Source organism: Oryzias melastigma, linkage group LG21 (genome assembly GCF_002922805.2).
Source record: "Oryzias melastigma strain HK-1 linkage group LG21, ASM292280v2, whole genome shotgun sequence".
NCBI classification, from domain to species: Eukaryota; Metazoa; Chordata; class Actinopteri; order Beloniformes; family Adrianichthyidae; genus Oryzias; species Oryzias melastigma.
The window spans coordinates 11,471,404-11,486,564 of record NC_050532.1 but is presented as its reverse complement, the minus strand read 5'-3'; the positions used below and the strand labels follow the sequence as shown (position 1 = coordinate 11,486,564).

Here is a 15,161-nt window from a genome sequence, read left to right as displayed (position 1 = left end):
TATTTTACACTTGCATTATTTTTCCAGGTCAAAAAAGGGGGTGAGATTAAGTAAAACTTAGTTTTGTTTTTCATTTGTAACTGTATGCTTTTGTGTTGTGATTTGGACTTCAGGGCCACCGTACCTTAGTCCACACATGTAAGCAATGCTTTCCTTTGAATCCATACAGTTGCCACATCTTCTCTATTTCTGCTGTTTTATTGAATGCATATGTTTACTGCAGCTGCTTTATTAAATAGACTTTTACACTTCCTTTGATGTTGCCGAGTTACAGGAGTCATTAATTGTAGACCGAGAATGGACAAAAGTCCTGGAGAATCCTCAGAAAAACATCAGCCACATTTAACAAAAAATAAACACTAAATGTATAAATAATTTGTTTTACTGAAAGATATTATGATAAAAACCAATGAAAGCGAACGTGAGGGCATGACTATTTCTCTGTGACTGGAGTTTCTGTTTTTGGACATAATGTTGAATGTTCTCACAGGAGGCCCAGCAGAACTCCCTGATGGACATGGAGATGGCTGATTATGAGCGTCTGGTGAAGGAATTAAATGGCAAACTTGCCGACAAAGACGAGCACGTTAAAGACTTAAAGACCCAGATTAACACTCTCACCCAGAAGCAGGAGGCATTCAAGAAAGAAATAGGTTTGGATCACTTTATTATTTTAGTTTCTTTAAATGTTCATTTTTTGCAAAAAAAAATAGTAATTCTATGAAATGTTTATATTGTTTTGTGCTGGTATTAATAAAACGTGCCAGCTTTAATTAATGTGTTTTTGGATCCCTGTGTAATGCAGTCTTCAAGCTCAGCACTTCAGTTACATTTTACATTTGTTAACAGTTACTCTGTTCCAATACTTTAAATTTGTTGCTAAATAATTTAGGTTCTATTGAATATGCATGTTTAAGAACTGTTTAGGAACATTAAAATAGCTGAACATTTTACCAAAACTTCTAGTTTTCCATAAATTGACTCCAACCACAAATTGTGCTGTAATCAGAAAATTGTTAATTTGACAAGAAAAAAAAATCATCACTTGGAATATTGATGATTAATTATGGAGGGATTGTTGTGCCATCATATTGCAAACAAAATACATAGTTTTGGGACAACAATGTCATAAATGGCAACCAAAATGTAAAGTTTTAGGGATAAAACTTCATGATTTCATATACTGATTAACATTAAAATCATCTTTAGAACTTATCTTTTGGACAAAACCATAATAAAGTGAAGATAATTGGTCTTAGTATTTAGTAATTTGTTGGGTAAAAACAAAATGGATTTTTAAAAGGTGTTAGGACTGATACCTAGGAAGCACGGTAGTGGGAGGGTCATCATTTAGACACAAAACTGCGCGCATACTAAGTTATTTGATAGAAAATTTGAAGCCACTTGTTGATTGTTTAAGCTTGAATTATGCAACACAGAAGAAGTAGCATAAAAAGATGTAAATGAGATTTTGGGGTTCTGGTGCCAGTTAAGGAAAGTTAGTAGGAGTTTAAGATCATAACCTTATAATTTGCTTTGAACCATTTTACAGAGAGTTAAAATATCAGCATTTTTAACAAGATTTCTGTGCAGTCAATTCTGAAAATGTAAATGTATCTTGTGTTTGTCATGACTGCACATTTATACATTTATGTGTCTCCAGAGACTCTAAAATCCCAGGTGGATAATGAAGAAGAGAAGTGCTCTAAGATGAAACAGCTGCTGGTGAAAACTAAGAAAGACTTGGCTGACGCCAAGAAACAGGTTTGTGTGTCTTTAAGGACGACCTTTTTTTCTGTGCTAGGCTAACATTTCGATCAGTGTTAGCAGTTTATGTGAATACACAAGTGTGTTGATGGCAATTCTTTAGAGAGTTTTTTATATTATTTTAATTTTCACTTCAAGAGTCTGTGTGCTCACATGTGCAGGAAAGCTCCCTCATGATGCAGCAGGCGTCTCTGAAAGGAGAACTGGAGGCCAACCAGCAACACTTTGAAAGCTCAAAGGTTTCAGAATCCCTTCCCTTCTTCTCATCAAAATAAATCATTTGAAAAATTAAAACTTATTTACAAAACATGAATAAGAATAATTTTTTTGTCTCACCAGATTGAGATTTCTGAGCTGACCGCCGAGCGCCATCACCTGCAGGAGCAGCTGAGGTCAGCGCTGGAGCAGCAGCAAAGAACCAGCAACTCCTTGCAGCAGCGCATACACAGTCTGCAGCAGGACAGAGACGCCGCCAAGGTCCAAACGCTCAAATTATCTGCATGTATATTATAACTGATGAGTGCAAGGTGTATTTCTTACTCTTTTTTTCAACAGTAGTTCATTGTTGGAGATCCGTTTCACTGGAAACCTGCACCAGCTCTGCTCATTAGAGAGCACTGATAAATGAGGCTGTGACTAATGACTGTTTTTATTATTAATCTCTCAATTATTCTTGATTTATTTTCAAATCTCTATCCATTCATCAGTGTTCTAGAATTACCTTTGTCATTGCTCCTAAGGTGACAGCTGCTAATATGCTGCTTTCATAACTAACAGCTTTACTGACTTTGGCGTATAGTACCTGTTTTCTTCACTTGGAGCTTTTACTATTATTAGTTTAATATATATATATATATATTTTTTAATAAAGGTATAGCAATTATAAGAAAACGTCAAAGATGATACTTCCTACCAAACATACAGTCTTTTGATAGAACGTTTGATAAGTTTTTCAGACGTGAATAGCAGCGATTTAAACTATTTTATGACTGAAACTTTATTTATAATTTCCTGTTTGACAAGTTAAAAGCAATGAAACCATTAAAATATTTTTTCATCAGTAAGGATTTTTACTAAACAAAACAAGTCAGGATGGTGAGCTGTGTCCTTTTAGAGGGACAGAAAATGTTGTACTCCTCAAATGTATTTAAAGCACTTCACTCATCTTTGGATTTATGTACATTTTTGATGCTTTAAGAATCTTTTATCAGTGATTAGTGAAGTAACAAACCAAAGATGTTCTTGTATAAAGAAAGAACCGACTGTAAGGAAAAAGATCTGTGATTGTCCAAAGAGAAACCTTACCTGAAAACACTTTGAAAATAATTGCAAATGTGACTCCTTGGAATCCTTCAATGTCATTTAATGTTTGATTTGTGTGTCCAGGCTGAGCTTTTGGAAACAACAACTGAGTTTGAGAGTTATAAAGTGCGAGTCCACAATGTTCTCAAGCAGCAGAAGAACAAAGCCAGCGCTCAGAGTGAAGGAGACGCTTTTAAACTGGAGAGGTGAGACTCACCCCGACCGACCTCAAGCACAAAATACTGAAAAACAAATCCTCCAAACTTCAAAAAGTCAGACCACTTTTTAAAAGTTGTACAGAAACAAAACCAATATTAGAAATAAATTTGTGTTATCAGTTAGACTCAATCAAACAAGTTTTTAGTAATGTAAAAAGTTGTACTATAATGCTAAAAATATATTTGTTGTGTTTAAAATGGTGTCATCCTAAACGGGATTGATTTGAGCGTTTGGCGTCTCTTTCAGGGAGCAGTTGACCTCTCAGATAGAGCAGCTGAGGATCAGACTGTCGGAGAGCCAGCAGAGCCTGCAGAGCAGCACGGCAGAGCTGCAGCAGCTCCAGACCGAGCATGACACTCTCCTGGAGAGGCACAACAAAATCCTCCAGGAAAATGTTAGCAAGGAGGCTGAACTCCGTGAGAGGTAAACTCACCTGAATGTTTTGGTTTTATGTGATAGTTTTCTTTGTTTCACTAGAAATGTGTTGCCAAAACCTGGTTTAACCTGGCAAATACATGTTTTCCCCCTCCTGTTTTGCTGTCTGACTCCACAAAGTGCGCAGTCTCTAAACTCCCCTTCTCTTGTGTTCTGTACAGGCTTTTGTCTTTGCAGTCAGAGAATGTGTCTCTGCGGTCAGATCTGTCCCAGGCTCAGGCCGACCTCTCGTCCCAGGTTGAAACCCAGCGGCAGACTTACAGGGACCAGCTGAGGAAGCTGCAGGACGACCACCGGGCCACTGTGGAGACCCTGCAGAGACAGCTGACACGCGTCGAGGAGCAACTCTTCACCCTGCAGAGCCAGAACAGTAAGCTTTCTCAAGAACTAAAACTTAAATTTAGCAAAAAATTGTCTGTTTAAGCTTTTTAAGCAAGTTTTTTAATTTTTTTTTTTCTGTTTGGTGAAAGAAATCATTGTAGACTGAGAGAGAATAGGGTTTTAGGGGGTGCATCAGTGTGTTTATCAACACCAAGAGCCCATTCATCACCTCCCACACAGCTGCCCTCTGGAGTCAAACAGCAAATATTGCTCAGTAATGACTAGGAAAGGCAAGTGTGTGTATGTGTGTGTTCTGCCACTTCAATGTGGCCAGCTGTTAGCAAGACTCCTCAGTCCTGTTCCCGCCTCAAAGTGTGGCACAGAGCTCACTGTGGCATCTGGAGAGACTCATCATTAGTGTCACACACACACGACACGTACACCATGAACAGCCCAATAAAATGAGCCAGTGTTAATATTTATTTACAAAATATTTGAGCCATTTCACTACTGTTTCAGTCAACTTTCGGCTACAAAAATGTACCAGTAGATTATTGATAAAAGTGCTTAACCAGTTATGAATCAGATGTAATTTTTGAAGATGGAAATTGTGCTTTGGGTGTTTTTAACATGTTCTTGTGTTATTTTTCTGATTATGGGGGACATTTTTAAAGAAAATTAAGCTTTAATAGCATTTCTGTGTATTTCTTTATTCAAACAATTAAATCTAAAATATTAAATTTTAAAAAATTGTATTTGTAACGTAGAAAACGTGCTGGGCGGGCCACAAGCTCCCTGTTTGACTCCATTCTGATACATCCACTTGTAGACAAAAAGATCCATGAACATCTTAATTTTCTTCATCTGAGCTGGAATCTGGCTCTAAACTGTACGGCTTTATAGCGGGAGTGTGAGGGGCTGTAAGCTAGTAGGAGAGGGTGTGAATAGAGAGCATGGAGAATGGGGGCGGGGTTGCTCCGTGCCAGCAATCCCACACCCCAGAGGTTCACCTCTGATGAACTAGTGCTGTTCTGCAGAAACTATGTCCCAGAAAATGACAGTTTTTGTTTATTTTTGGCTAAAAAAAAGGCATAATCTTAATTAAAAATAAAAATAAAAACACTAGGAATGCTTTCAAAGTGGCTCAAATTATTGGAGTGGGCCTTTAAATTATTCTAAAACCAAATGAGAAGAAAAAATGCTAACTCTAATCTTATTATCTTGACTATAACAAAGTCTGGACTCGTATTAATTTGCGTCATAGGTCTTCATAAACTCTTTGTCTATCACAGCTGAACGTTCCAGACCATCAAGCTGCCAAAACTTCTTTTCTCGAGGTCTGCACACCTGTAGCTGATTAATTAATCACATGCATCTAATTAACAGCACCTGGGTGCTTCTCAGTTTCCTCAGAAGATGATGATGTACTTTTTCATGCACAATTCCCATACCTATTTTTTTTCCTTTTACACATTTATTAATCTCATGACCATATGTCACTTCTTGGCGTTTCTAACTAATCGTAGGTCTGGTCAAAACAACAAAGGTTTTATTGTCTTGTGACATGTACACTATTACTTTTAAAAGAGGCAGCACTTGGATTACTATTATCTGACATACTCTGTCTTCTTTAAGCTATTTTGGGTAAATGTTTTGTTATAATGCAAGTCTCTTGTTTGTTGCTGTCTCAACAAGGCCCTCTACTGGTTCAGAGGGGTACTGTTAAATTCCATGGGACAGACTTCTCTTTTTTGAGGCAGAGATCTAAGTCATAAAAATAAATCACACATATTTTAAGTGACACCAATAACAATAAGTATCTATATTCTCTAAACCTAAAAAAAATCAATTATTTCTTTAGTGTCTCCTGTAGGGCAGACATTTGGATCATTCCTCATTACAGAGAACAGATCTTTTCTACATTTCTTGTAACTATATTTGTCAAAGTGAAAATCGTTTTGAGTCACTTCTCCTTTTGACAATATATATTTAAGAAAACGTTTCAGTATGTAAGAAGGATGGTGAGTGTGAGCCACAGAACTTGTTCCTCTTACTGAGATGATAAAGCAGCTGGACTGGAAGTAGGGAGGTGTGATTGCTCAGGTTTGGCCTCTGCTGACCTCAGTCCATGAATCACAATCATCTGCTGTCCACCCACTCTCAAGTGTTTTATCCTTTCCTCCAAGTTCTCTCATGTCCTCACACCAGTGATGTAGAAAGCTGTATTTGTGGTTTTAGCCTGTGCACACCACCTAAACTATAAAAGAGACTTTTAAAAAGATTTGTTTTATTTCTGTGCAATTTATTTAGTTTTGTTCTTTCAAAACCAAAAAAAAAAAAGCAGTAGTCAAGGAGGTTCTTTAGTTCTTCACCAAACGCTTATCTTTTTATTTCTTATGTTGAAGCCAAATTTAAAATTGCTTTTATTGTTTATGCTGCAGTAACACAAGTATTTGCTCGTTAGGTTCATTGTTGGTCCAGTCCAGTCGCAAGACCCTGGGGACAGACCTTCAGCGCAGAAATGGAGACCAAATCCAAACCGGGATGGGGATGGTGGCTATTGGTGACCTTCAGTCGATGGCCAGGGAGGAAGGGGAGGGCATGGAAACCACGGAGACTGAAAAATCCTCTCCAGCACAAACCTCACTGCCCTCTCTGGAGCAGCTACTTACATCACCTGATCCTAAACAAGGTGTGTTTGAAGGCAAACATCACAGCAATGATTCCACATTTTATTTTTGTCAAACCTTATTTTATTAAATCTCATGTCACCTTGATTGGACCATCTAGAACCATTTGTGTGGACAGTGGAGCCAACCAAAGAGGAGCTATCTGAAAAGCTGAACACAGCCACGCGCAGCATGGAGCACATGAACAGCCTGCTGCACGAAACTGAGGCCACCAATGCTATCCTCATGGAGCAGATCACTGTATGTATGAGTATAAATTACCTTTTTTACATTTACAGTAGACATTAGTATTGATGTTACCATTTAGCATATTTTTTTATTATCATAAAAAAGAGAAATTTGAAAACATTGGGTCATGTTTTACTTTAATTAAAAACCAAACACAATGACTCAAAAAAAAGCAGCTTGTCTGGCACCCTCTTTTAAATTGGCCTGTATGCGCCCACAGTGACGTCAAACAGCCTGGCGTTCTTCATTGCCCCCTCTTTATCCAGCAGAAAGTAGAATTTGTGTCCCTTGACTCTCAGGGGAATGAAGGATGTGGACTCCTGTCTGTGGGCGTGACAGGCCACCTGGGACAGTGGCACAGTAATCCTCCTGCCTTGGCCTGGGCCCAAAGGCGACTGCGTCCAAACTGTCACCATCTTTCCACCTTCGTGTAGAATCACCTTAAAAACAGAGCGCCGGCAGAACAGAGCCCCGAGGCCGACGATCCCTCCTCCTATCGTCAGGCATCCCAGGGTGAAGCCGTACCTCCAGGCGTTCGAACCCAAGTTCATTTCAAAGCTCCACATGCCGGCTAGACCCGTCGTAGTGGCCAGTTTGGTGTTTTGCTTCGCCTTTTCTCCCCCCGTGTCTCTTAGTCCAGTAAAAGCGAACTGAGCCAGATAGGTCCAGAAGACAAACTGTCCGCCACAGAAGACAGCGAGAAGCCGGAAGAAGCGGGTTCTGTCGTGCTCGAACAAGGTGACATCTTTGGATGGTTGGGCGGAGGTGGAAAGGCTGCGACGAGCTTGCAGTTGTCGGCCTGTGTTGAAAAGTTTCCCGCTGTGTAATCCAGATATAGTGAGTGGAGCGGAACCACCGCTACCAATTGAAGCGGACATCCACACATTTCGACACGGTGGAAATTTGAAAACTCCGCTCAAAATTCGTTCGAACCCCATGGCTAGATAAAAGTATTGCTTCGAACAAACGTAACCACAGTTTTAAATGTCTCAAATAAAAAAACTACCTTTCCTCGCGTTTTAAATTCAGTTTTCTATCCCGGGAAAAACAAGTGAAAGCCCGGAGAGCGCGGCCATTTTGGGTCAAGTGACGTAAAGGGTCAGACGGGGTTTTGCTAAATCTCGCGATTTGTTATGGAAATTATTTTTTAAATTAATTAATTTATTTATTTTAAGAGAACGTTAAATTATTTAAAAGGGTGTTTATAGCTATAAAAAATAAGTTCATTTTTTGTTTAATTATTTATAATAAAAAAATCTGAAGATGTAAAAAACACTATTTTTTTTCACACAGTGCATTCAGTTCTATAACTAGATTTATATTTATGCTTTTTTAAATCAATGTTATTTTTCCAAAGTGTTCAGCTTAAAAAAAAATATATAACTTTCAAATAATCTCAGAAATGTCTAATGAAAACTGGAGAGCAAATGTTTTAAGAGTTTAATATTTGTCTCACATCAATTGCTTTTTTATATGTTTTTGTTGTGTACTAAAAGTAAAACCTGCATTTATACTACATTTGTTAATTTCTGGAATTTTCGCTTCTTGGGGAAATAGATAAGAATTTTTTTTTTTTCCTTCCATCTTTTGCCTTAAGTGTGTTTTTATTGTAAAAAAAAAAACATGCTGGAACCTTACATGTAGAATCTTCACATCTTCATTGGTATTTTGTTTCAGTGTTTTTTTTTTTTTTTTATGTCTTTCTTCCTACCAGCTGTTGAAGAGTGAAATGCGACGTCTTGAGAGGAACCAGGAGAGGGAGAAAAGTGTTGCCAACCTTGAGTATCTGAAGAACGTCTTGCTGCAGTTCATCTTTCTCCGTTCTGGGAGTGAGAGGCAGGCCCTGCTGCCTGTCATTCACACAATGCTGCAGCTTAGTCCAGAGGAGAAGAGCAAACTGGCTGCCATTGCACAGGGTGAGTAGTTTCTGAACAGCCTATGCACTTTACACAAAATTAGCTTTTGGTTAAGGCTTTACCACAATTTTTAAATATTATTTTAGATTTTCTTTTACATTTTAATGTTCCAACACAACAATCTTGTAGCTCATCAGATCTTTGAGAAAATATCACTGCATCAGATTATTTAATAACATGTGTTTCCCTCCTTTGTGTGCAGGTGAAGAGGAAAGAAGTGGTTCTCGGGGTTCGGGGTGGGGTTCGTACCTCCACAGCTGGTCTGGAATCCGTTAAAACTGAAGCCTAACCAAACTGACTCAAAGGACTGGGAGCGACATTTACTGAGCCATTTCCTGTGAGATTATGTTGTGAAACATTGACCCCATAGTTGATGTGGTCAATCTATTATATATCTGGGACCAAGGAATGTATTTAAGAGCCTGGTGGAGATTATTAAGACCAAAATTATTTAACTTGCGTTGATAGGTCCAAGGTTTAGGTGTATTGATATTTATGTTTATTTATATGGCCACATCTTATTGTAAAATCTTCTTTTCAGTTAAGGGCATTTCAGAGAATATAACAAATTAAACTTGTTGCTGTAGCTATAATCCACAATTAATGGATATATGAAGAGATTATTCTGGGACATTTATGAAAACTATTACTTGAATTTATTTGTCAAATGCCTGATGAGTTTTTGTGCAGATCCATTCACTAAGGGCGCTTTGTGCTCGATCAGTGGGCATCTCATAGCTCTTGAGTCACTTTCAAGGCTAGACATTACTGTTAAAATTTGTGTCTGTGCTTTATGAGGAGACGTTTTCTTCCTCTCCATTCCTTACATTACATGTGATCATAGTTTGTTTAAGCAAAGCGTCTCTTTAATCTGTACAGCTTTTGCCTGAAAGATTCAGATAAAGTTTTAAAAGCTGCATGGTTTTTGATCATATTTACATAAGGAAGTGTGAAATAGTTTGGAGTTGAACTGTATTGTAATATGTCTTTATCAGCAGATTGACTTTCTTTCATTTCAAATATGTCATATATTTATGATAATTCACCTTCTTGGGGGGTTTAAAGGTAAAGAAATCATTCAAAGGATGAGTTTTCATCTATAACATGTATCAATGTTTGGTTTGGGATGTTATTTGTTCTTTCTGAAATATCAGTAAATGGAGGATGGCGCTCACGGTGGCATCTGACAATGCTTTGGTGCCTTTCTTTGACCAAGAATCCAAGTCAAACCTCATTATTAAACTCCTTAATATCATAAATGAATTTGAGCTTCAGTCTTGTAGTGGTAGGTGGGGAAATAAACATGCATGTAAATATATTCTGAAAGCACATTCCACAAGTTATGCCACTGGCAGTCTTGTGAGATTCATTCATCACAATGAATGTATATTCTTCTCTTCTTTTAATCCAAGTTTTTATTTTCATGGTGGGTTCTGTAAGCTTGGAAGAGTTGATTACTAATTAAATGCAAGATCTAATAGAAAATCTGTGAGATTTGTATCTGGTCTTCCTTTTTTATTGTTTGAAATAGTCCTAAAATATGTTGTTGAATATGTTCAAATCGGTGCTGGTGATCACAGTACAGAGGGACTGGATGTCCTCATCCTGCCTGAAGGAGGGAGAAAAGAGTGGGGGCTTTCCTTTTAAGGGCAGAACTGCTCTTCTGGTAGAGTGACGTAGTCCGGAGAGGAAACCACAAAAAATGACTACTGTACTCAGTTGGTTGCAAAGGTAAACAGACTATTATTTCTTGAATGATGTGCAATGGAACCACTCTGACTTTGCGGTGCATCTAAATAGTTCTTTTTCCATTTCAAATTCAAGTATTTTGATGACTTTTGCAGAGCAGGAGTTGGAGTGTGTTTGAAACTTGAATGGAAAACATTTAAAGGTGAATGTTTTGCACAGTGCATTATCTTAGTGCTATGTTTCTATCAAAAAGTAAAAGAAAGGAGGGAAATCACTTTCTCTGGAGCAACAGAAAGTCTAGATAGAATGATGCACCAACAGCAGGCAGAAGCTGTATAGCCACATGAATGACTTCTTGTTGGTACAAAAGCAGAATCTGACGCTCCTGCATAGAACTTGATGGGTCAGACTGTTTCCTGTCTGTAAAAAACAGCAAAAATACTAATACGGATAAACCTCACGCACTGGATGAAAACTTTCACAAACAAAACGATATTCCGGCATCCGGTGACTTTCAAAATAAAGTACAGCTCCTCCAATTGTTTCAGTTTGACCTTAAATAAAGAAAATCTAGATGGATTGCAGTGCTTCATTATGTTAAAAACAAAACAGAATACCTCCCATAATTTTCTGTTCCCTTAAGGTGTTTACATTTTGTTGTTTGCAAATAAACTACTAGGCCTACAACTTAATGTTTCTAACAACATTTAGTATCTTTGACATTATGAAAAATGTTGGTATTGGTATTTGGTACGTGTGCAAATGTGAATATGTAGTTAAACCTAGAGAATCTAAAAGTTTTTTTTTTTTCTATTATTATTGGATAAGCAATAATTGGTGTTGAAATTAATTATATCGATGGTAAAATAATGCACTTTTATGATTTGAGGAGGGTTTAAACTTAAGACATTAAAGAGTAAGTTTGAACACTGCGTGGCTATAGTCAGAGAATAAAAGTGTACTTAAAAGAGAAACTGAAAAAATGTATAGAAATGGCTATACTTATGACCTCTGTTTCTGTTCGATTTGCAACGTGCACAAAAATGTTTGCTTTACTTTTAAATAATTATATAATTACTATTTTTTTCTCGAAGCTTGCACTGCTGCTCCACGAACTCAACGTAAATCAATTAGCTGAACCCTTTTATTTTGAAGGCCCCAAGCGGAAGTTAAACATCATTGCAAGAGCGGCGCGAGGACAGAGGCGAGGCCGTCCTCGTTCGCCATTCTGCGCAGGGAGACAACCGACACTCCGTATCCCGGGCTGGACAACATCTGGACATCCGCATCTGAGAGCAGAAATCGTCTGCGGTCCGAAGGTGTGGAGAAGGATGCTCGCCATTACCGAAATGACCAACGGGTAAGGCAAAAGACACGCCACTGAAGAGGAAATCCAACTTAAAAGTTAAGAAGTCAACAGTTTTTAGATGGAGAGAGAGAGAAAAAAACCGCTATGCTATTTTTCTGATTGGAAACTCCCCTAAAGTCATTATTTAAGGATTTTAAAACTTTATTTTATCTCTGTTATGCTTTTGAAATACTATAACGTGTTTTTTCTGTTTTTGTGTGAGTGGAAAATGCTTTAAAGAGCACAGTAGCTATCCCAATGATTCATCTAACTGGAGCTGAACTTGAAGCTGGCGCCCCCTACTGTATGAAAAAAATAAATCACACAGCTGCTTCAGCCAAAAAGCATACACTGTCCTTTTAAATCACTATTATTTTAAGTTTAAAAAGCACAGTATTAGATCAGATTAGAGTTAGGATTGAAAAATATGTCACTTCAGCCCCTTTGGTTCTGGTAAATTTTGATTCAGAGCTTTCCCAAGAAGACTTAGAGGTTTTTCCTCTGTGTCCATACGTCCTCAGACATGAGACAATACCAGAAAAGGTTAAAAATGACAATTGGCTGTAATGATGCTCCTATTTTCTACAAATCCCCCTCCTCCCTGCCTTGGAATGTCCTCAGTGGGTCACTGGACAGTGTTCACAGCTCTTCCAACCACTTCCTGACTGTTCTTTCCCTTGGGTCTACTCTCTGAAAGAGATTTTTCCCTCCACCACTATGGTGTGATTGCTACTGTGTGTTCCATAGAGTTAATTATGGCCTGGAATGACTTTTTATAAAGTAATCTGGACTGTGAGAGGCTCTTAAAGGGAGAGTCTGAGGAGCTTTGCATTTATTCTGCATTAGAATGTCTTTTTATCTGATCCCACGCTGTGTTGATACAACCGGAGCTCAGACAAATGTCTCCCCCTCCAGTGTAGACTTGTCCTTGTTTGGAAGTGGTGAAGCTGGAAGATGTAGGATTTAGGTGTGTGTGCTGTAACTGGATGCTTGTGGTGTGAAGGAGTTTGGCAGGTGAAAAGCTTGTAGAAACTTGTTTTGAAGGACTGTTGTTGTATAAAGGGTCTTTGTTATTCTACTTTTCCATTAATTAGCATTATGAAAAATTAAGTTTTACGTATGTAATAGATTTGACGATTCTCTGTTTATGTTTTAAATATTTATTTTAATTCTTCCTATTTTAAGATGCATTTTTGATGCATTCACGAAGAAGGAATTTAAGAAAATGAATACAATTGTAATCAACTGTTGTTTTTTTAACTGATAAAACATTTTTCCATGCATCAAGAGTGAACTATAAATGGATGTGGCTGAGAGAAGCTGGTAGTTTTTCAAAATAAAGCAGAATCAGATAATCAATTAAGCAAAACTATTGTAAGTTCTGAATTTAAGTGGTCCTTTTTGTGGAGGTCAAAAATAGTTTTCAGCTCATTTTTAATGTAAAAAAATATAATTATGTGTAACATCAATAATAAATGTTGCAGTGTATATATGTGTGTGGTTTGCCCTCCCAAAATTAATACTGTGGAATCAGATCAGTCAGTTTTGTCTTCACGACTGCATCAATTAAAAAGTTACATATTTACTGATAAATTATTCACATTTCCTTCTGTATTTTAAGGTTTTCATGAGCTTATTCAGTGAGACGGTGTTATCTCCCATGAGGGTGGCTTACAGAAGTATTTTCCTGAACATGTGATGCATGTTTGGAAATGTGGCTCCTTATTCTATTTACTGAAAGGCTCTGTTTTCTTTCACAACTTTAGTAAATGTATTTTTGGAAGTGCTTTGTCCATGTTTTTATTTGTATGAATGCATGTAAAAGCTCAAATATATTATTAGTGTGTTTGTACTGTATACTTTTCCATCCATTTCATTTATAAAACAGCTGGAGGAAATAAAGTGTGAATGTAGCTTGTATGCTGGGAAGAGCTGCTGCTTTGTTCTCTGTTACTTTTCCATTAGCTCATGACATGAATGATAATGTGATATGTGTTATATCAGGACAAAAATTGTCACAAAAATAAGAAAAGCTGTTATATTTTAATGAAATGAGCTAAAATAACTAAATATTCTGATTTTAACACAGCATTTACTTTGTGAGAAGCTAACTGTTTCATCTGCTTTGATGAATCATTTTTTTATTCTCAAATTTGTTGTCTCATCCTTTATTTGTAAACTAGAAATACTTCTGTATTCTTTAGTATGAAATGACTCATGAGGTGTTTTCTCATACGTGTCTGTTCTACTTTGATGCAACAAAGCGATTCATGTGGACTCCATTTTTAATAGGATCAACTTGTATAATACATTTAGGCTGCAGCCAAGCCCAGGACAGAACATCCACTGTGTCCTTATATACATGTATACAGCTGCAACTGGAATCTTCCATTTAGTTTACAAAAACTAAATGTGTCTAAAATTAAAGGAACTTCCTTTTTTAAATTTCTTAGATTTTTTTTTTTTTTTTTTTTTTTTTGCATGTTAGCAAAACCTCACAAAAATATTGAGACATTTTTCTCTATAATGGTTTTGATTTCTGGCATTTATTTTGGTTCTTTCCAAGTCAGATATTTTGGAATAAATGTACTTTAAAAAGTTAACCTTGAAGTAAAATGCAAGAATTTTAAGCTACATAAATTTCGAGCTGATTCTTTACTCTAGAAGTAACAGAACTCCTCATGCAAATGTTATTTTTATGACACCAACAAATGATTTACATTAAATTACGTTTTTACTTTTGAATGATGAGATCAGGTATGACATTTTCTTTTCTAGTTTTTACTTCTTTTTGGGAAACTGAACCATTTCCAATATGATCCCACCACTCCCATACCTCCCAATTTGTAATATAAACCACATTTTTCCTATTTTTGTAAACCAACACATGTTTCAAAAACCAAATCCTTACTTCCCATCTGTTGCTAATTCAGTGTTTTAAACTATCGCTCCTTTTAGACTTTTCAGTTCACAACTTGATGATAAAGATGCTTCTCTAAAATAAATGAGCAGTGCTTGTTCTCCCTTTCGTTAAAATTTATCATTTGATCATGTTAACATGTAATCTTTAATCAGTCATCATAAAAAAATGAAGATAAAGTTCCAAGTTGATTTCTTTATTTTTTTCTATGATTCTTCACAATACGCCTATTGTTTATAAGGCAAAGTAATACTGCTTTTTTTTTTGTAAATTCACGCACTTGTATGTCATTTGCAAAAGTCTTTGTTGTAAAGATAAATCAAATA

General features: G+C 36.9%; 3 protein-coding genes across 5 annotated transcripts in view; 2 read left to right on the top strand and 1 right to left on the bottom strand.

The window, feature by feature from the left end:
* LOC112155041 (GRIP and coiled-coil domain-containing protein 2) overlaps nucleotides 1-10,370 on the top strand; it is a 20,001-nt gene extending 9,631 nt beyond the window's left edge. Inside the window, exons 14-24 of the mRNA XM_024286414.2 lie at nucleotides 491-653; nucleotides 1,664-1,764; nucleotides 1,929-2,006; nucleotides 2,107-2,244; nucleotides 3,154-3,275; nucleotides 3,535-3,711; nucleotides 3,885-4,093; nucleotides 6,509-6,736; nucleotides 6,835-6,974; nucleotides 8,677-8,878; nucleotides 9,081-10,370. Of these exons, the coding sequence (XP_024142182.1) occupies nucleotides 491-653; nucleotides 1,664-1,764; nucleotides 1,929-2,006; nucleotides 2,107-2,244; nucleotides 3,154-3,275; nucleotides 3,535-3,711; nucleotides 3,885-4,093; nucleotides 6,509-6,736; nucleotides 6,835-6,974; nucleotides 8,677-8,878; nucleotides 9,081-9,154 (1,632 nt within the window). The 3' untranslated portion in view covers nucleotides 9,155-10,370. The remainder of the gene's footprint in view (nucleotides 1-490; nucleotides 654-1,663; nucleotides 1,765-1,928; nucleotides 2,007-2,106; nucleotides 2,245-3,153; nucleotides 3,276-3,534; nucleotides 3,712-3,884; nucleotides 4,094-6,508; nucleotides 6,737-6,834; nucleotides 6,975-8,676; nucleotides 8,879-9,080) is intronic.
* Nucleotides 6,794-8,071, bottom strand: tmem223 (transmembrane protein 223). The gene has a single exon (XM_024286415.2). It carries the CDS (start codon nucleotides 7,898-7,900, stop codon nucleotides 7,157-7,159), a length of 744 nt encoding a protein of 247 aa, XP_024142183.1. The 5' UTR covers nucleotides 7,901-8,071; the 3' UTR covers nucleotides 6,794-7,156.
* Nucleotides 10,371-11,733: 1,363 nt separating the features above from the next.
* LOC112155345 (LIM and senescent cell antigen-like-containing domain protein 1) overlaps nucleotides 11,734-15,161 on the top strand; it is a 25,913-nt gene continuing 22,485 nt past the window's right edge. The window contains exon 1 of one of the 3 annotated variants that reach the window (XM_024286896.2): nucleotides 11,734-11,927. Coding sequence is in view for 2 of the 3 variants with exons in the window: in XM_024286895.2 (XP_024142663.1) it covers nucleotides 11,899-11,927 (29 nt within the window). In the remaining variant the exon portion in view is untranslated. The remainder of the gene's footprint in view (nucleotides 11,928-15,161) is intronic. The other 2 variants (XM_024286895.2, XM_036217544.1) reach the window with 2 other exon arrangements.

Bases quoted from the DNA above. Each gene is read 5' to 3' on its own strand.
- tmem223 (XM_024286415.2), bottom strand. From the start codon at position 7,900: ATGGGGTTCGAACGAATTTTGAGCGGAGTTTTCAAATTTCCACCGTGT.